At 59.4% G+C, this 20512-nt stretch overlaps 1 protein-coding gene across 2 annotated transcripts in view; it reads left to right on the top strand.

Moving 5' to 3' along the window:
- Positions 1-815: 815 nt before the first annotated feature.
- LOC148773188 (serine/threonine-protein phosphatase 2A regulatory subunit B'' subunit beta-like) overlaps positions 816-20512 on the top strand; it is a 45337-nt gene continuing 25640 nt past the window's right edge. Inside the window, exons 1-3 of one of the 2 annotated variants that reach the window (XM_088833734.1) lie at positions 816-1263; positions 2103-2168; positions 16965-17150. In XM_088833734.1, the coding sequence (XP_088689860.1) occupies positions 925-1263; positions 2103-2168; positions 16965-17150 (591 nt within the window). In that variant the 5' untranslated portion in view covers positions 816-924. The remainder of the gene's footprint in view (positions 1264-2102; positions 2169-16964; positions 17151-20512) is intronic. The other variant, XM_088833735.1, reaches the window with a different exon arrangement.

Below are 20512 nucleotides of genomic sequence, written 5' to 3'. Positions count from 1 at the left end.
TGCACTGGCCTCCGACCCCGCCTCGCGCTCGCTCCCGCGGCGCGCGTGCCCGCTCGCGCGCTCGGCGGGCACGCACTGAGCATGCTCTCCCTGTAGCCCTTCGCCTCCAGGCACACGGCCCGGCCTCCGGCTCGCTCCCGGCGGGCACGCACTGCGCATGCTCGATCGACGGCCTCCAGCACGGCGCCGACACAGACACGCACTGCGCATGCTCCACCCCCCCTCCAGCCAACTACGCGCGCGCGCCCCTCCCGACGAGCTCTCATCGCGCATGCGCGCAGCGCCGCGGGCGGCCGGGGAAAGCCCGGGCGTCTCGCTGGCGCGGGGCCGCACCCACCAAAAGCCTAAGAACTAAAAACGCCTCGAGTCCGGTACCCGCCACCCCTCGCCCCCGTCCGCAGCCCTGCTCCCGAGCGCCCTCCGGGGCACCCACGCGGGGGCCCGCACAGCGTTCGGCGCACCCAGGCGCCGCGCACTGCGTCGGGGCGCAGACGGGCGGCGCGGCGTGGTGACACCACGCGCCGCGTGATGACGCCACGCGCCGCGCCGACGCACGGCTGAGGCGCCCTCGTTTGGGCGCTCGTCCCGGCGCGCCCGTTTTGAAGCTGCCCTGAGTGGGGCGTGTCCCCCCCGCGGTCCGACCGCCCGCCGCAGCCGGGACCCCGAGCGCCGCGCAGCGCCCCGGGCCGGGCGTCCTCGTCCGCGAACCCCCGCCAGGTCGCTGCGTCCTCGCCCGACCCCGGGAAGCCCCCCGGCCGGGTTGCCGTCTCTTGCCCCGGGGCCCTTGACCCGCGCTGGCCCGGGCCCTCGGGGGCTGGCCGCCGGCTCCGTGGGGGGTGGGTCCCATCCGCGCCGGGCGTGGGTCCCGGCTCCGGGAAGGAGGGGTGCGGGCGTCCCTGGGCAAGGACGGCCCGAGCCCCGGCCATGCCGCCCGGCAAGGTCCTGCAGCCCGTGCTGAAGATGAAGGTGGACGAGCTCTTCCTGTGCTGGCTCAGCGAGTCCGGCACGCAGGCCATGCTCCGGGACTGCTTGAGGAGGGTCCAGACGCCCGCGAGGGCCGAGAGGGGCGCGGGAGACGCGGAGCAGCCGGCGCCCCGGCTCGCAGCCGCTGCCCCCGACGCCGCCTGGACGCCGCGCCAGTGCCAAGGGCCCGCGGCGCCCGGCCCGACCCCCGCGCCCGCCGCGCTGCCCGTGGGAGCCGCCTCCAGCGCCCGGAGCGCGCCGCCGGTTCGAGGGCCTCGACGGTCCGGAGGGGCGAGAGTAGTAAGTTCCTCTTGCTTCTGCTGACGCCTGCGAAGGTAACTGGGGGGTTCCCACCGACGTACGGCTGGGGGTGGCCGAGGCAGGTGGAAGAAGGTCAAGCGTGCTAAGCGCTTGAGTGTCTAGTCTGTCTCCTTCAGTGACCGGTGATCAGTTCAGTCGCCCAGTCGTGACCGAATCTTTGCAAGCGCGTGGACTTATGCAGGCCAGGCTTCCCTGTCCATCACCAACTCCAGGAGCTTGCTCAAACTCATGCCTATCCAGTCAGTGATGCCATCCAACCATCTCATCTCTCCTCGCCCCCAAAAAAGCCCTCCCCATTGAAAAGTACTGTCTTCGACATCTTCCAGATTGATCATGTTTTTGGTTTTAGTTATGCATGCATGGCTGTTTTTTTCCTGCTCTGCTTAGTTTGTGAACCTTGACATTTTATCCCAAATTCGCCTGCCTTTGTTCCTCCGTTTTCTACAACAGGGCTTCCCCGGTGGCTCAGATGGTAAAGATCTGCCCACAATGCAGGAGATCTGGGTTCATTCCCTGGGTGGGGAAGATCCCTGGAGAAGGAAATTGCTACCCACTCCAATATTTTTGCCTGGATAATCGCATGGACAGAGGAGCCTGGCAGGCCACCGTCCATGGGTTTGCAGAGACTCTGACATAACTGAGGGACTAACAGTTTTTCTAGAGTAAGGACACTTGGACAGCAGTGGGTCTAGAAGTAAAGCGCTTCTGTGTTGGTTAAATGTAATTAAGCATTTCCAGGTGTTTATGGAAAAAACGTATGGGGAAACAAAAGAAAAAGTGTGGTGGGTGCATACCGTTCCCCTTGTTTTGTTGTTTAGTCATGTCGAACTCGTGACCCGGTGGACTGTAGCCCGCCAGACTCCTCTGTCCATGGGATTTTCCAGGTAAGAACACTGCAGTGGGTTACCATGCCCTCTCCAGGGGATCTACCTGATCCAGGGATTGAGCCCTAGTCTCTTACCTGTCCTGCATTAGCAGGCAGATTCTTTACCGTTACTGCCACCTGGGAAGCCCAGATGCACTGAGGGTGGCTGTAAATACTCAGGAAGCTTGTGTTGCTCACCTCCTGCTGTGCAACTTGGTTCCTGACAGGCTGCAGACTGGGTACAGTCCATGGCTCAGGTGTTGGGGACCCCGGCTCTTGACGTCTTGCCTCAGCCCCCTCCTAAAATGAGGAGGTGGCTGTGTGAGGAGAGCCAGGGCTTGGAGAGCTGCCTGCAGTAGTGACAGTCCCCCGTCCTCACATCCAGCCCCCTGGTGCTCTTACTGGGATCCCCGGAATCTCATGTGCTGAGCCGCCCACATTGTCACTAAGTGTGTTTTGTGACACAGCCCAACAAATAGTGCTGGAAGGTGAATTCCTGTGTTTCATAACCCCATAAATTGTGTGAGTCCCCTGGGACTGGAACTGTTAACAGAAAATTTGAGGAGGGTGGCTTCAATGCCTGAGAAAGACCTCATTTGTGCATGGCAGGCTGAAAGCCACAGAGTGTGGGCATGAAATTTCTCAGGCCAGAGTAGTGTTTCCCCAAGAACAGGTTCATGCATGGTGCTGCCTGGGACCGTAGAGAGATCAGCTTCTGCCTGGAAGGATGCGACATGGCCTCAGCACTGGGGCTGGAATAGTCAGGGGATGGGGTGGGCATCTGTTGAATGAAAGAAGTGCTAACAGGGGCAGGTCAGACTGAAGACCCCTTCTCTGGTCTTCGGTTTCCATGACCAGATAGAGTAAGTCACCATGAGGACCCGGTTTTTGGTTTTAAACATTTACTTATTTTTATTTATTTATTTGACTGCACCAGGGTCTTACTTGTCTGTGGAATCTAGTTCCGACCGGTGATCGAACCCAGGCCCCCTGCTTTGGGAGCCCAGAGTCTTAGCCACTGGGCTACCAAGGAAGTCCCCTGAGGACCTGGTTTAGAGGAAAAGCAGAATGACTGTCTCTTAACCGTCCCAAGAGGTTTCAAAAAGGAATGACGGGGACCTGCCTGGTGGTCCAGTGGTTGACTCCACGCTGTCAGTGCAGAGGGCACAGGTTTCACCCGTGGTTAGGGAACTAACATCCAACATTCTGCTGTGGCTAAAAGAAACTGTTGATGGACCTTGTCTGGGGCCTGAAGGTGGCTTTAAACATGTCTCAGTGAATGTGGAATTAATGGTTTCAGTTGAATTTTGAGAGGCCAGTAACCCAAAAAGGACTGTTGTCATTGGGATAAAATGATAAAACTTCCTTGGCCCCAAGAAATGGATAATTAATGTTAGGAAAATGTTCATACATAAAATGCCATAAGAAAAGTTCTGAGTTTGTGTTCTTTAAGAGCTAACAGGAAGTGAAGAAACGTCATGTGGAGGTTTCCTGGTGGCTCAGTGGTAAAGAATCCACCTGCTGATGCAGGAGACAGGTTCATCCCCGAGTCGGGAAGATCCCCTGGAGGAGGTCATGGCACCCCACTCCAGTGTTCCTGCCTGGAGAATCCCATGGACGGAGGAGTCTGGTGAGCTGCAGTCCATGGGGTCGCAGAGAGTCGGACACGCCTGAGCAAGTCAACAGCAGCATGAGGGCTCTGTGTGTGGAATCTGCAGCAGCTCTTTTGTGAGACTTGTGTTTTCGCATATTTCTCTTCCGTCTTTGTTCCACTTTGTTCTTGGTTAACATGTCTTTTGAACACCTAAAGATGTTAGTTGTTTTTTGTTAATTCTTTCAATTTCCTTCTTTCATGGTTCTTATGTATTGCATCCAGTCTATGAAATCTGTGACTCCCAGGCTGTCAGGGTTGTCTTCTGTTTCCCTCCTAAAACGTTCCTGGTTTTCCCCTTTTGCGTTTAGAGTTCTGATCCATTTCTCTTCAGTTTCTGTGTGTGGTGTAAGATATCCAGGTGACCAGCGGTCTTTGAAATCTCTTTTCCTGCAGAGCTGCACTGTGAGTTACATTGTTGAAAATCAGTCAGCCCTGTGCATGTGGGTCTGTTTCCTGATCTCTGATCCCGTGACCTGTATTTGAAGTCTCACTCTGCAGCTCTTTGGGGATGAACCTGTGGAAAGCAAGTGGCGTACGGCCAGCCCTGTTCTCTTGAAACGGTCTGAGATTCTCGGATGTCCTCTGACCTCAGGCTATCCTAACGTTCTCATCTCCTTGTAACCCTGAGAATCAGCTTGCCAGCCTCCACAGGAAAGCCTGTTGGAGTTTTGACTGGGACTGCGTTGAGTCTGTAGATCAATCTTGCACCACTAATACCTTAAAAATGTCGAGTTTCCCAGCCCATGAGCTCTGGATGTCTTTCTGTCTTCTTGAATCTCATCATTTTCCGTCAGCGACGTTGCATGCGTTCCAGGGCTTTGCCTCCTTGGGGAAATTTATTATCTGTTTGTTTAGACATTTAGTGCTTTGCCTCTGTTCGTAGATACGGGGTGTCCAGTTACCTGGTGATTTGACTTGACCTGACTCAGTACTGGTTTAGTCCTGGTTTAGGATCATGGTTCAGCCCTGGTTTAGGGCTCTGGTTCTGTCAAGGTCCAGTCCATGTTCATTCTGGGTTCAGCCCATGTTCAGTCCACGTTCAGTCCAGATTTAGCTTGCTCAACTCCTGGGACTGCCTTCTGCCCTGGGGGAAGGTGCGGGGTCCCCATAAGCAGGAGGAGGGGCACAGGGTCCCATAGGGTGATGCAGGGTCTCGTGAAGAGAAGAGGGGATGCAGGGTCCCCATGAGGAGGAGGGGTGCAGAGTCCCGTGAGGAGGAGGAGGGGCACAGGGTCCCCTAGGAGCTTGGTGTGGGGTCTCTGAAGAAGGCTTTCAGGGTCTACTCGAGGACGTGGCAGTGGCTGGTGTCCATCAAGAGGTGGTGGCCGCTGATGCTCCCTTGATTTGGGGGTGCCTGTGGCTGAGGGATTGCCTGCGGCTGCAGGGCCCTGGTGCTCCCCTGGGCGGAGGCCCTGTCTGACCGAGACCTGGGCTGTCTGCACCCCCACCCCATGGCTGGGATCCCCGTCCTCTTGTGTGAGCTGTGTTGAGCTCTGAGGTGGCCTGTGTCCTCCCGGTCCCTGGCATGGGCAGAGAGCACCCAGGCCGTGCAGGGCACTTCTGCAACGTCACTGCTGGTGGAGAGGAGCTGGCTTAGTTTTGGAAGACGAGGTGCTTTCCCATCAGCTTTCACAGGACTTGGAAAGCTGTGCACACAGCTCCTCTCGTCTTACCCTCACCTCCGAGGCATCTGGGGCTCTGGGCCAGGGCGCACCCGTCTGAGGTCTCTTCTACAGCTGTAGGGGCCCGTGCCCCCGCCAGTTCTCCCAGAATGCTCCCCACGGTCAAGTGCCAGGCCTTCCTCCCGGGTCCTCGCTGAGCGCTGCTCCTGGACCGCGGTGCCTCGTGCTGTCAGGTGGGCCCTGGCCCTGTCCCTGGCTCCCAGCTCTCAGATCCTTGCGCCGAGGACATCCAAGCTCAGTCATCACGAGACCTCGTCTTTTCTTGGCTCAGCAAAGGGTCCGTCTCTTACTCGTGTCCGACTCTGTGCGACCCCACAGACTGAGCCCGCCAGGCTCCTCTGTCCATGGAATTCCAGGCAGGAATACTGGAGTGCTTTCCTGTTTCCTCCTCCAGGGGATCTTCCTGACCCAGGGATCGAACCCAGGTCTCCTGCCTTAGCAGGCAGGTTCTTTACCGCTGAGCCACCTGGGCAGCCACTGTGGTCTCAGGGAGACACCTACGGAGTAACTGCTGCGTTTTAAGGCCCAGAAGCATTTCTGGCTCTTTTTAAAATGTATTTATTTTTCGTTGGAGTACAGTCGCTTTACAGTGTTGTGTTGGTTTCTGCTGTCGTCACCATGACTCAGCCGTAGGTGTACACATGCCCCCTGCCTCTTGAACCTCTCTCCACCTCCCCATCCCACCTCTCCAGGCTGTCACAGACCCCTTTCTCTTTTCAAGACCCCATCAAGTGGTGTTCGAGAGGGGCTGCACCGTGGGTGTTCCCTGCCCGAAAGCAGCCCAGGGGTCCAGCGAGCCATCCCCGGCGGGCACCTGACCGGCCCCTGTCCGTAACATGGCTCTCTGGTGGCAGCTCTGTGGCTTCGTCACCGTTTCCCTGCTGACCGTGATCTCGAGCCTTCTTGTCCCCATCGTCTTATCTGCTGGGGTGTTTTCAGATGCTCTTCGGTTTTACGCGCTGGTTGGTTGCTTTTTCTCATTCAGGTGGCAAGTTCTGTGTCTGTTCTGGGTACAACCGCTCTGTCACTATGGGATCTGCAAGCTGTCTGTGTAGCGAGTGACTTGTCATGTGTTCCATCTCTCCCACCAGTTTTGCACGCGTGCTAAGTTGCTTCAGTCATGTCTGACTCTTTGTGACCCCATGGACAGCAGCACGCCAGGCTTCCCTGTCCATCACCAACTCCCGGAGCTTACTCAAACTCCTGTCCATCGAGTTGGTGATGCCATCCAACCATCTCATCCTGTCGTCCCCTTCTCCTCCTGCCTTCAGTCTTTCCCAGCATCAGGATCTTTAAAATGAGTCAGTTCTTCCCATCAGGTGGCCAAAGGATTGGAGCTTCAGCTTCAGCATCAGTCCTTTCAATGAATATTCAGGACTGATCTCCTTTAGAATGGACTGGTTGGATCTCCTTGCAGTCCAAGGGACTCTCAAGTGTCTTCTCCAACAGCACAGTTTCAAAGCCTCAGTTCTTTGGCACTTAGCCTTCTTTATGGTCCACCTCTCACATCTGTACATGGCTACGGGAAAAACCACTTATTCTGGAAGTTTATATATCTCAACCACCGACTTCATCCTCACACGTAGCCCCTTCCCCTGGAAACTACGATTCTGACCTGATTTCCTCTGAGTTGGTTTCTGAAGCATAATTGACCAACAGCACTGTGTTAGTTCCCGGTGGAGAACGTTTTTGCTCGTGGTGTTTGGGCACTCAGTTGTGTGCAGCTCTTTGCGACCCCATGGACTGTAGCCCGCCAGGCTCCTCTGTCCATGGGATTCTCCAGGCAGGAATACTGGAGTGGGCTGCCATTTCCTCCTCCAGGGGATCTTCCCAACCCAGGGATCGAACCCACGTCTCCTGCATTGCAGGCGGATTCTTTGCCACTGAACCATCTGGGAAGCCCAGCACAGAACACAGTGATTTCGTATTTCTGTACATTTCAACAAGTCTGTTATTTCTCACTGTACAAAGACATTACATAATAAGTGACCATGTTCCCAACACTGTATTTTTAAGCTTTTTTTATCTTGATGTGGACCACCTTTTAAAGTTTTTAATGGGTTTATCACAGTAGTGCTTCTGTTTTGTTTTGGTTTTTGGCATGTGGGATCTTAGGTCCCTGACCAGGAATCGAACCCTCATCCCCTGCATTGGAAGGGGGAGTTGTAATCACTGGACCCCCAGGGAAATAAATTCCCCTAACCTCCTGGCCCCGCTGACGGTGAGAGGGTGTGGCCACCCGGCCTGTCAGTCAGGGCCCCCGGGGCGGTCCTGGGGGTGGGAGCACGCTCTGCCTCCCCTGGGAGGACCAGCGGGGCGGGCAGCCCCCGAGGGACTGGCCACTCTGCGGCTGCCAGAGGAGCGCACTTCCCGTTGGGTCTGTGGGGGGTGGGGGTGGCGAGAGTGATCGGCAGGTGAGGCGGATCGGGCAGACTGGCAGGGCCACGCCTGCATCGGGCAGTCTCCGAGCCCCCGGTGCCCCTGCTGACACCGTCAAATGAGAAGTCTGTCCCGAGCACGGTCCCCCTCGGCGTGCTGTTGGGGGCCTTCCTGCGTGTTGTGTGCGGGTCTGACAGCGCAGGCCTCGGCACCGTGACCCCACACCACATGCAATGGCGCCGTGGTCACCGAGTGGCACACACTCTGCCCCAGACCGTTCCCACGGCTGCAGAACTGGAGGGTGTGGGGGTCAGCCGCTGAGCCCCGAGTCCCTGAGGGTGTTCTGGGAACGGGAGGACGGAGTGGGGCTGAGAGGGGGCAGAAGCAGAGGGCAGGCACACGACAGGGGGCTCCTGAGCAGGAGTTTGGGGCAGGCGACGCTGCAGCCCTGCAGCCGTAAGAGACTTCATCCGTGTTATTCCAGCTGGGGACACTCGGGGTGGGCGGAGCACGGAGACGGTGTGGGCGGAGCACGGAGACGGTGTGGGCGGAGCACGGAGACGGGGCCGACTGACGGGGTTGGGGAGGGGCCTGGATCACAATAAACTGTGGAACATTCTGAGAGAGATGGGAATACCAGACCACCTGACCTGCCTCTTGAGAAACCTGTATGCAGGTCAGGAAGCAACAGTCAGAACTGGACATGGAACAACAGACTGGTTCCAAATAGGAAAAGGAGGACGTCAAGGCTGTATATTGTCACCCTGCTTATTTAACTTCTATGCAGAGTACATCATGAGGAACGCTGGGCTGGAAGAAGCACAAGCTGGAATCAAGATTGCCAGGAGAAATATCAATAACCTCAGATATGCAGATGACACCACCCTTGTGGCAGAAAGCGAAGAGGAACTCAAAAGCCTCTTGATGAAAGTGAAAGAGGAGAGTGAAAAGGTTGGCTTGAAGCTCAACATTCAGAAAACAAACACCATGGCATCTGGTCCCATCACTTCATGGGAAATAGATGGAGAAACAGTGGAAACAGTGTCAGACTTTATTTTTGGGGGCTCCAAAATCACTGCAGATGCTGATTGCAGCCAGGAAATTAAAAGACGCTTACTCCTTGGAAGGAAAGTTATGACCAACCTTGATAGTATATTAAAAAGCAGAGACATTACTTTGCCAACCAAGGTCCGTCTAGTCAAGGCAATGGTTTTTCCCGTGGTCATGTATGGATGTGAGAGTTGGACTGTGAAGAAAGCTGATCGCCGAAGAATTGATGCTTTTGAACTGTGGTGCTGGAGAAGACTCTTGAGAGTCCCTTGGACTGAAAGGAGATCCAACCAGTCCATTCTAAGGGAGACCGATCCTGGGTGTTCATTGGAAGGACTGATGCTAAAGCTGAAACTGCAATACTTTGGCCACCTCATGCGACGAGTTGACTCACTGGAAAATACTCTGATGCTAGGAAAGATTGGGGGCGGGAGGAGACGGGGACGACAGAGAATGAGATGGCTGGATGGCATCACTGACTCTATGGACATGAGTTTGAGTGAACTCCGGGAGTTGGTGATGGACAGGGAGGCCTGGTGTGCTGTGATTCATGGGGTCGCAGAGAGTCGGACACGACTGAGCGACTGAACTGAACTGACTGAACTGAACCGGCTGAGCCCAGGGACTCCAGGGCAGGGGCTGGAGGGACTCCCTGGCTGTCCCTTGCTGACACCTTCGCCTCCAAGGCAGTAAGTACGGGTTCGATCGCTGGTCCGCGAGCTAAGATCCCACATGCCCCAGGGCCAAAAACCGAAAATGTGAAGCAGAAGGAATGTTGTAACGAATTCATTAAAAACTTTATAAAGTGGGCCACATAAAAAATAATGTTTTAAAAAACTTAAAAAATGTACAGTCCTCAGGGCAGCAGGCCTGCTGAGTGACACCGCAGTGGTGGCCACACGGCGCTGTGCCTTTGTCGGAACAAACCCTCAGGGTGTGCGGGGCCAGACGCACCCGGGGGAGACTGCTTCTTCAGGGCAGCCGTATCCGCGTGGGCTCCTCACCGCAGTGATGTGGGCTCCTGTCTCTAACAGACGCAGTGCCTGGCTCAGGGTGTTCCTGACAGGGGAACCTGGGCCCTGCAGGTGGTTCTGGACTTTCTGCCCTCTGTTTCTGTAAGACAAACACGGCTGGAGACAAATGAGCCCGAAACCCGCAGTCCATTAGAGAGACAGGAAGAGGGTGGGTGCCTGAAGAGGCAGCTGCCCCCACAGCCGTGTCCCCAGACAGCGCTGTCCGGGGGTAGGGAAGGGCGAAGGAGCAGGGATCCTTGGGGTCCTGCGATGTCAGGGGTGGGACCCTCAGGCCAGAGGTAGACTGTGTGTCTTGGCGAGGGCGGGGAGACCCGTCCAGAGCGGGCCTGGCTCTGCGGGGAGTCCACCCACACGTCAGGGCCCGGGTTCCGTTTTCAGGGTTCCCAGTACCCTGACGGTCTGAGTCGGCTTCCGTCCATTCCCGTGTTCTGGTTTTCATCGCTCCATGCCCCCGTGTACACCCCGGAGTGCGGTAAAACCCTCGCTTGCAACCCGCACCCCGAGTTTTCACAGGACAGCAGTGTGTCCTCTGCAGGTTGAGTGTACATCTTCCCAACTGGTGGTTCAGAGGGTAAAGAACGCGCCTGCCAATGTAGGAGACCTGGGTTCGATCCCTGGGTGGGGAAGATGCCCCCGGAAGAGGAATTGGGCGCTCACCCAGGTATTCTTGCCTGGAGAATCCCACGGAGATCGGGGAACCTGGCAGGCTACAGTCCATGGGGTTGCACAGAGTCAGAGAGGACTGAGCGACGAACACTTTCAGTTTTTTTCCCTACACTTCTAAGCGCGCGTGGGTGGTAACCACCAAAGCCCTTCTTTGCCGCCAGTTTCCCGAGGGAACAGCTCTTGGGCCGCAGGCGGGCTGTGGGCCCGCGCGCCCGGGCCGCTTGCTGTCTCCTAGGTTCCAGCTTAGTCCTGGGCTGGCTGCCGGCGTCCGGAGAGAAGGCTGGGTCCCTCCTGGGGAGCGCACGGGCGGCGGCCCCACAGCGGCGGGCCTCGGCGGCCTGTCTGCGGGCTGAGCCGAGCCAGGGTCCGGGGGTCGGGGGGCGATCGCCTCCCTCCGCGCACAGCGGTCCGGCCGGGGGCGGGCGCCCTGCGCTTGCTCCTGCGCGCGGTCCGGCCCGGGGCGGGCGCCCTGCCTCCGGCCTGTGGCGCGGAGCGCAGCGGGGCCCTGGGAGGGGCCGCCCGCCGCCTGCTGGCCGCGCCTCCCCTGCCCTCGCCGTGCGCGCCCGCCCCGCCGGAGGAATGCGCGCGTCCGGGGCCCGGCCCCCAGAGCGCCGGCCGGCGACGCATGGAGCGCGCTGAGCCCGGCCGCCCGGCCCGCCCCGACAGCCCCGACCCCGCCAGCCCCGGCCAGCCGCAGCCCCGCGAGCGCACCCGGCCCGGGCCGCGGCGGCCCACGCGAGCCGACATGCGGCTCCGCGACCTCTCCCTGCGCCAGGACCCCGACCTGCGGCAGGAGCTGGCCTCGCTGGCCCGCGGCTGCGACTTCGTGCTGCCCTCGCGCTTCAAGAAGAGGCTCAAGGCCTTCCAGCAGGTGCGGGAGCGGGGCTGCTGCGTCCGCTCAGCCCCGGAGAGGTCGGGGCGGGGGGCTGCCCGTGCTGGGCCGTGGGGGCTTCACCTCCGCCCGGGAACAGCGCCCCTGTGCGCTGGAGAGCAGGTGTGCGTCCCGTGAAGTTTGTTGGGACAGCCGCTCTGAACCGAGGCGCCCACAGCTCTTTTCTGAGAGTTTCATCCACAAGGACCGCGGTGCCTGGAGAACGCCTGCGGAGCGGATTGAGCGGGCTGGGGAGGTTTCAGCCCCGGCTGCGCAGGCAGCCTCCCCGCGTGGTCGGAGCGCGGCGCCCGCCGGAGTAACGCAGCGCTCTCAGCACCGAGCGCGGTTCGGTTCGCCGCGAGCGCGTGTGGGGTTTGAGCGCTTTAGAGGAAGCGCATCGCTCCGCGGGTTTCCGCAGGCACTCGGCTCTTAAACCTCTCTGCTTCTCCCCCGCGGGCACCAAAGCAAAGCCCGTCTCTCTGCCCGTGTCGCGTGTGTGGTTTATAACGTCGAGTAAGGGGACCGCGGCATGTAGAACCCAGGGCCACCCTGGGGTCTTCTGGTAACGGCAGGTTCTGCTGTCTTACGGATGTTTGGCACTGTGTGAGTCGCTTGTATGTTCTCCCGAGTGAGAAGTTAAGGTCATCTAGTGGCCTTAAGATAGCAAAAAGTCGCCGCATTACATACCAACCTGTCTGGGGTGGGAAAAGCTTGTTTCATGTTGGTATTTTAAATCGAGTTTTTCCCCACCCTGGGACCATGTCTGACCTTTTAGAGAGCTTCTGGGTCTTTTTTCTGTCTGACGGCTGTCTTTCTAATGTGTGAGCTTTGGTCTGTGAGTGGGTGACGCTTGTAAGTCGGTGCCTGGTTTGGGCAGGAAAGTCCGTTCAGACTCTGAATGTGCGATCAGACGAGGCTGGGCTCGTTTTACAGATGGGGGGGCACGTTTGCCGGTTGCTGTTTATGTGGTACACAGTAGTGCTGGGGTGTCCCCGGATCTGGGAGCCCTCCCCCAGTGGTGACCGGGCCTTGATGTCCTTGGGCAGGGGGTGGGGGGGAGCCCCGGCTCTAGGCAGGAGCTTCAGGAAAGCCTCATTTTCCCAGGACAGCTGTGCGTCTTATCGAGTCACTCAGGCCTTTCAGAGGAAGCAGTTTCAGGTTACAGAAAACACATCCCGGAGATCTTTCCTGGGAATGAGGGCGCCTGCCTTGGGCAGTGAGTGCTCCTCAGGTGCAGAATTCGGCTCTTGAAGGGGGAGTGTCCTGGGGAGAGCGTAAGGGAGGGGAGCTCCCCTGGCTGGCTTCATGGCTTCACCTCTCCCTGTTTGAGTGTGGACTCCAGACATCGCCTTGGGGGATCTGCAAACCTCAGGGTGTGTGGAGATGGGTGAGGAGGGGGTTGTGGGGGATGAGGGCTGTGGCGGGGGTGGTGGGGTGTTGTGGGCTTGGAGGGCGTGTGGAGTTGGGGTCTGGAGGGGGATGGTGGGGGGCGTGTGGAGAGGGGCCTGGTGCTTCTCACGTGTGCACTTGCAGCTTGGTGCGGCCGCGCTGGGCTCAGGGCCACGGGAAGGTGTGCAGTGTGACTGTCGTGTGTTGGGGGTGGCTCTCCTCTTCCTGCTGCCCGTGTCCACCCCCTGCCCTGCGTGTGGACGCCCCGGCCAAGCGCACGCAGAGCAGCCCTCAGGCCCCCAGCTTCTCCTCTGCGGCGGCCCTCAGCGTGTGTCCTGAGCCCACGAGGACCCCGCCTGGCTATGCTGTGCCCCGTCCAAGCTGGGTGCTGGCCTCCATCCCTGGGACTGAATCTGGGGCGTGGCACGCCCCGGGACAGGCTTCCCCGCTCCCCTCCGCCATCCCCGGTCCTGGTCCCGCTATCACCCGTCCAGCTTCCCTGTGGGCCCTTCAGGTGGACACAGGGGCCCCAGCCCAGCGCCTTGACAGTCCAGGCTCCCCTCCCCTCCCCGTGCTGACAGCCAAACCTGCTGACTCCGCCTGGGTCAGACCACAGAGGGTTATTTGTGCGGGGTGCCCCTGAGTGTGCCCCCTTGATCCGCACTCCCGGGACCGGGGGTCAGACATGGTGCCTCTGGTCCTGGAGCCCGTGGACTTGGGCCCTTGGGCTGTTCCCCAGCTCCACGCCCCAGCCCTGCCTCCTGGCTCCGTGGGCCGCACAGTCCTCTGCCGGGGGGTTCACACATTTTCATCTTCTTTTTGGCGCCTCTGCCTACACTTGGACCGTTTGCGTGTCATCGGTGGGCCCTTTGAGGTCCTAGTTGGCTCTCCCCAGCCTCGCCAGCCAGTGGGGAGGGTTCCCAGACTCGGAGGAGGAGAAGCTCCTGCCTGCAGGGTCTTCCAGCCTGGCGCTGGCCTCCGCGGGGTGCCTCGGCCACCTGTGTCCCCACACCCGGGTCTCCGCTCCGATGGGGCCTGTGCCGCTGCGCCCCACGTGCTGCCCAGCCCCCGGCCCCACTCCGCTCCGCGCCCGCCCCTCCTGGCTGCTCAGACCCGTGGTCATCCCCGCCGGCCCAGCGTGCGCCCTCCATCCGCAGAGAGGCCGACCGGCTGAGGACGCGCTCGGAGAAGCCGTGCCGGGAGGGGGCGCCAGGCTGCTCCCGAAGGCGGGCACTGTCCCCGGTGCCGCCACTCCCGCCGCACAGGGACGCCCCGCTTCTCCACGAGGCCGTGTCCTCAGTCCTGTTCTCGGCCACGCGGCTGCGTGTGTCCCGAGGGCCGCGGGCGTCTCTGGTCTCCGCAGTCGCGATGAGTCAGGGAGCGCGAGTGTCCGTGCAGGGACAGAAATAGCCGCGGGAGCAGGTGCCCTGCTGACGGCCCGCGGTGCCCGGAGGCTGGGAGGCCTGGGGCGGGGCGAGGCCAGGCGCCCCTGCTCTGCGGGCTGCTTAGGGGGCCCGGCCCCACTTGGGAGCCCCCTGTATGTGTGCGTGCCTCTTTGTCATGCACACAGACACACGCCTGTGCCCCTTCCGCCTTCCTCGCGGAAGCCCAGCTGGCCGCACCGAGCTCAGGGCGCCGTCCTCTGGTGCTTCTCTCTGGCCTGGGGAGCCCCGCTCGGCCGGAGGCGGCGGCCCCCGCGGTGCCCTGTGTGCTGGCGAAGGGCGCCTGTCCCGCAGCTGTGCCGGCCGCGCTATTTATGGCCCAGAGATGACTCTGTAAATCTCCGTGTCCACACCCGGCACTTCTGTTTTCCCGTCGTCCGGCCCTGCCTGCCCGCGCCGCACTTCCCGGCTCCGGGGCTTGGTGGGCGCTGAGGCCACGCTGGGGCGGCGGTCAGCTCGGGGTCGGCGGCGTGGCCCGTGGTGGCCCCCAGCGCGGTGTCCCGACCCTCTCTCTGGGAGTCCAGGCCCCTGGCCCACTCTCTGGGCGTGAACACAGCGGTGCTCGCCTTCTTTCCATCGCTGTTGGCCGCTGTGTCTTTCCACTTGTTAAGTTTCAGCTGTTGTGTCCTGAGGCCCTCTGCGTGTGTCTTATGAATAAATCTTACTTCTTTTTTTCTGTTTGATCTCTCTGTATTTTAAAGCTAGCTTGAGTTTACTTTTGGCTGTGCTGGGTCTTGGTTGCTACGTGGACTTGTCTCTAGTTCCGGTGTCCGGGGCTGCTCTCTGCTGGGTTGTGCAGCCTCGTCACTGCGGCGGGCTCTCTGGTTGCAGGGCGTGGGCTCTCGGGGCAGGTGGGGAGCTGGGCTCAGTGGCCGTGGCTCCCGGGTTCTGGAGGACAGGCTCAGCAGTGGTGGCACACGGGCTTGGTTGTTCTTCAGCGCGTGCAGTCGTCCCGGACCAGGCCTTGAACCCACCTCTCCCGCGCTGGCAGGCGGGTTCTTCACCGCTGAGCCACCAGGGAAGGCCTCCGCCCTCTGTATTTGTAACTGGAACTTTTAGTTCACTGGCCTCTGTTGTGCCTCTGACTCCATTCTGGTTTATTTAGTGCCTCTCTGTGCTCTCCTTTGTCGCCTCCTGTTAAAACACCTTGTTTCCCTTTGGAGCACCTCCCACCAGGTCACTGCTCACCTGACAGGGTCATACTTGTAGGTGCTGAGTTAATCCACGTCTTTATCATCCGACTCAAAACTCTCACATACTTCCGTTCTATCTCCCTTGCCTTTCATGCTGTCATCTTCTTGGGAGTTTTCAGAAAGAAGTAAAATGGTGTTCTTATGACTGATTTCTGCGGTGGTTGCGTGTGGAGTTAGCCAGGTAGGCACTGCTCTCCTCCCCGTTTTGTAGTTCAGATTTTCCCGGGGGCGCTTTGCTCCCCCGTGACGCGCACGCCTCAGCGTCGCCTGGGCCAGGTGTCTGTCGCACGCTCACTTTGGCTTGCTGTTCTGTTTGAGTCGTTAAAATGTCTCCGTGTTCACCTCATGTGACAGCCAGCTTCTCACTGGTAGAAGGGGACTAGGTGGGCACTGTCTTCTGGCTTCTAAGATCTGTTGCTTCTGTTGAGAGTTGGATGGAGGTCCGATTGTTTCTCTGAAGATTTCCCCCTCATCTGTCTTGTGTCCCGTGCCTGGGCTGTGTTTAAGCACCTGCTGGCTGCCTTTGGGTTTGCTGGTTTTGTCCTCCTGTGTCCAGGTGTGGGTTTCTTTCTGTGATCCTGTTTGGGGCTCCCGGGCTCCTGAGGTCTCTGACGGGAGGGTGTGTCATGGGTGCTGATGACCCAGTGACCTGGGCTGACAGGGCCTCTGAAAGCGGTGGGGTCTGAGGAGGGAGGCTGTCCTGGGTCCTGATGACCCTGTGACCTGGGGTGACAGAGGCCCCGTTGCTGTGTCCCTCCCCAGCCCTGGAAGGGCTGGCGGGGCACTGCGCCCGCCCATAGGCCGCCCGGCGAGGCACCGGGTGGACACCCCACGCCACCGAGCGGTCAGTGCGTTGGGAGATGCCTGGCTGACGTTAGCTGCGGCTGAAGGCGTGCTGTTGGCCTCTGTGTGGTACCCGCCGCTGCTGGTCCTGGGAGGCACAGCCCTGGGGCCGTGTGTTTCCTGAGGGCTGTGTTAGCTGAGGCTGAAACCTCCGCGGGGCAGGGCGGGTGTGGGCACAAGCGGTCACAGGTGCAACCTGCCACCGAGGGGACAGCCCGCCGCGCCTCCCTTGACCTCCCGCAGGACACGGGGCAGGTTCTCTCAGCAGCCTGGGCGGTCAGCCGTCCTGTCCAGGGGGTCACAACTGAAGCAGGATCAGGGAGGCGGAGCAGTGTGGACCAGGCCAGTGGTCACGTGTGGCGCAGCGTGTGGGCTGCGTGACCTCCCGTGTCTGCAGTCAGCCCGCAGTGATGGTCTGCGTGCCCCGTCCACAGTGGGTCAACTGGGCTCGGGGAGGGGCGGTGGGCAGGCCGTGGATCAGACCTGCCTCCGATCATGAAAATAGAGGGAGGAGGTGCCCACATGCCCAGGTCACTGTGTGAGTCCTGACGAGATGGTCATGTGCCGAGGTCACTGAGTGTGTGCCCAGGCCCTCACTGTCGTCTCTCTCAGGTCCAGACGAGGAAGGAGGAGCCCCTGCCACCCGCCGCAAGCCGGAGCATCCCCACCTTCTACTTCCCGCGTGGCCGCCCGCAGGACACGGTGAACGTGGACGCCGTCATCGCCAAGATCGAGAGGACCTTCGCGCAGTTCCCGCACGAGCGGGCCACCATGGAGGATATGGGCCGTGTGGCCAAGGTGGGTGCCCCGCGGGCACGTGCGGGTCCTTCTACGGGCGCGGGCAGGCCCAGAGCTCGGCTTCTGAGTCCGCTCTCTGCAGCCCCTGGAGCCCGAGGCACAGAGGCCTCGTGCTGAGCTCCATCCTCGCGGTGGAGAACACGAACGGCCTGCGTGCCGCCCCCCCGGGGCCTCGTGATCTTGGAGGGACCCTCCCCACGAGCTCAGCTCAGGCCTTCCCGTCTGTCTCCCGTCCAAGGGGTGCGTGTCCACAGTCCACACAGCGCGTGTGTGATTCTGGACTCACCCTGAGTATGACCGAAGTGCTCATCGCGGAGAGTGCGGCTCTGCATCCTCCGTGGGGACGCCCAGTCGTTTTGGCGTCTGCTCCATCTCTTACAGGAACGCAACGTGGTGTCCGCGGCCGCCCCTGGTGGCCGGCTGGCAGTTGTGAGGGGCCCGGGGTCCCTGTGGTCCCTTGCTGTCTCACTCTGCGTGTGTGTCCATCGCTCAGTCGTGTCCGACTGGTTATGACCCTCTGGACCGCAGCCCCGCAGGCTCCTCCGTCTGTGGGATTCTCCACGCAAGAATACTGGAGCGGGTTGGCATTTTCTCTTCCAGGGGATCTTCCCATTGAGGGATCGAACCCGCGTCTCCTGCATTGGCAGGCTTGCTGGACAGAGAACAGGCCCCCACTTCACGTCAGTCCGAGGCCCCAGGTTGCCCGCTGGTGTCGTGCCCACTTGTGGGGTTCCCGTGCTCCCAGCACCCCAACTCTCGCTGTCCTGGACAGCTGTGGGCAGGCACGTTCGTTCGTGTGTGATCCCCCAGGGGTCCTGCTGCCGCACAGACTGCGTGTGGATTCCGCGTTGGTTCTGGAGGGCAGTGCGGTGCGTCTCTCCTTTGTCTCCAGTGCTGCGGGCGACCGCTCTTTACTAGGTGTCCCCTGCTCTCCCTGCCTCCCCTGCCCTTCCCCCACCCTCCCTGCGGCTCCCCTCCCTGCCCCTTCCCGCTCCCTCCGCTGCTCCCCTGCCCGGCTCCCCTCCCCTCTCCCTTCTCCCCCCCCACCCCGCCCCTCCTATAAGATCTCGCTGTCTTGGTCCCGACTGCTAATTCCTCCATTGTTGTGCGCGTCCCACAAAGTTCTGCCGGACTGTGTGCTGAGTGACTCCACGTGCTCCCTTGTGCCTTCAGTGTTTCGGAGTTGCCTTTTTCTCTTTTTCTAACGCTTTCTTGCGATGGAATCCACGTGCCCCACAATTCACCATTTAAAGTGTACCGCTCCGCCGTGCTCAGTGTATCCACGGTCGTGCAGCCGTCTCTACAGTCAGCTCTTATCAGCCGAGAAAGAAACCTTGTGCACTGTGGTTGTCACCGCCCCCCCTCCCCCGCGTCCCTAGGAAAGCACTCGTCTGCCTTCAGGGTCTGTGCATTTGCCTCTTTCTGACTCTGTGTAAATGGAACCACCCACTGTGTGTCCTTCTCTGCCTGCTTCTCTCACTGAGCGCCCTCTGTTCAGGGTCCAGCCAGGCTGTAGCCTGTGTCAGAGCTTGCCACTCTGCATTCACTGAGCTGTCCTCCAGTGTGTGCGTGGACCACGTGCTGTTTATCCATCCATCCATCCATTGTCTATTCGTTATCCATCCATCCATCCATTGTCTATTCATTATCCATCCATCCATCACCCATCCATCCATCCATCCACCCAATCACCCATCCATCGTCCATCCATCCATCACCCACCCACCCAACCATGCAGCCATCGTGCATCCACCCACCTACGCTCTTATCCATCCATCTGTCCCTCCAACCATCTCTCCGTCATCCATCCATTCATCACCCAACCACTCATCTCTCCAGTCATCCACCCACTCACCCAGGCACAGGCTGATCCACTCATCCCTCTGTCCATCCGTCCCTCCATTCATCTGTCCATCCATCCACCCCGCTACCCATCCATCCATGTACCCACCCACTCCCCTCCCCCAGTCCCTGGCAGCCATGAATCCACTTCCTGTCTCCATGCACTTGCCTGCTCTGGACGTTTCCTGTCAGTGAAGTCACACGCTGTGTGTCCCTCTCTGTTTGCACCTCTCCGTGAACTTCGTGTGTTCAGGTCCATCCGTGTTGCAGCCGGTGTGAGTGCTGGCCTGCTTTTGGTGTTCCTTTACGTACTTGCCCTTCACGAGCCCTTGGGTGGCTGCACCCGTGACTCTCGTGCGCGATGTTGCTGTGATCACGCATGTGCTAGGGGTTTGTGCGGACGGACGTGTTTGCATTTCTGTTGGGTCGAGAGCCAGGGAGAGGAATGGCTGGTTCAGACAGTGACACTGTGCACCTTTCTGAGGAACCTCAAACTCTTTTCCAGAGCAGCTGCCCCGGCTTACATTCCCCCCTGCGCTGTGCGAGGCTTCCAGTGTATTCGCATCTTTCCCCGCACTCGCCGTCCCGATTGAGGACCGTCCATCCCGCTGTGAGGGCAGTGCTGCCTCCTTGTGGTTTTGAACTGCGTTTCCTTCCTGACTACGGGCTTCCCCGGTAGCTCAGGTGGTCAAGAGTCCATGCAGAAGACTGGGTCAGGCAGATCCCCTGCAGAAAGGAATGGCAGCCCGTTCCACTTTTCTCACCTGGAGAATTCCGTGGACAGAGGAGCCTGGCGGGCTGCAGCCCCCTGCGATCACAGAGTCAGATACAGCTGAGGGCTTTCCTTTCTGGCTAACGCTGAGACTGTTCATGTGCTTGTTAGCTGTTTCTCTAGTTTCTTTCCGACAGTGTCTCTTCAGACCCTTTGAATGTTTTTCAGTTGAGCGGTTCACCATTTTATTGTTGACGCATGAGCGTTCTTTGTGGTCTGGATACAGTCCCGTATTGGATATATGTACCGTGTGAATATTTTCTCCCGTTCTCTGGGTGGTTTTTCCACCTTTTTAAAAATTGAATCAGAGTTGATTTACAGCGCTATGATAATTTCTGCTGTACAGCAGCATGCGTTATGCAGACACGTCCTTTCTTCTCAATTATGGCTTATCACAGGATACTGGATGTGGTTCCCTCTGCTGTGTGGCAGGCCATTGTTGTGTATCCCTCATATATATATATATATATATATATATATATACACACATACATACATATATGGGCTTCCCTGGTGCTCAGAGGTTAATGCGTCTGCCTCCAGCACGGGAGACCCGGGTTCGATCCCTGGGTCGGGAAGATCCCCTGGAGAAGGAAACGGTAACCCACTCCAGTATTCTTGCCTTGAGAATCCCATGGATGAAGAAGCCTGGTTAGGCTACAGTCCATGGGGTCTCAAAGAGTCGGACACGACTGAGCGATGGAACGGATATACATATACATATATATGATAGTTCGCATCTGCTGAT

This window comes from Moschus berezovskii, chromosome X (assembly GCF_049115385.1).
Source record: "Moschus berezovskii isolate FMDL1 chromosome X, NW_MosBer_1.0, whole genome shotgun sequence".
Taxonomy (NCBI): Eukaryota; Metazoa; Chordata; class Mammalia; order Artiodactyla; family Moschidae; genus Moschus; species Moschus berezovskii.
The sequence above is the reverse complement of the archived record's forward strand: the minus strand, read 5'-3'. Positions and strand labels throughout refer to the sequence as shown.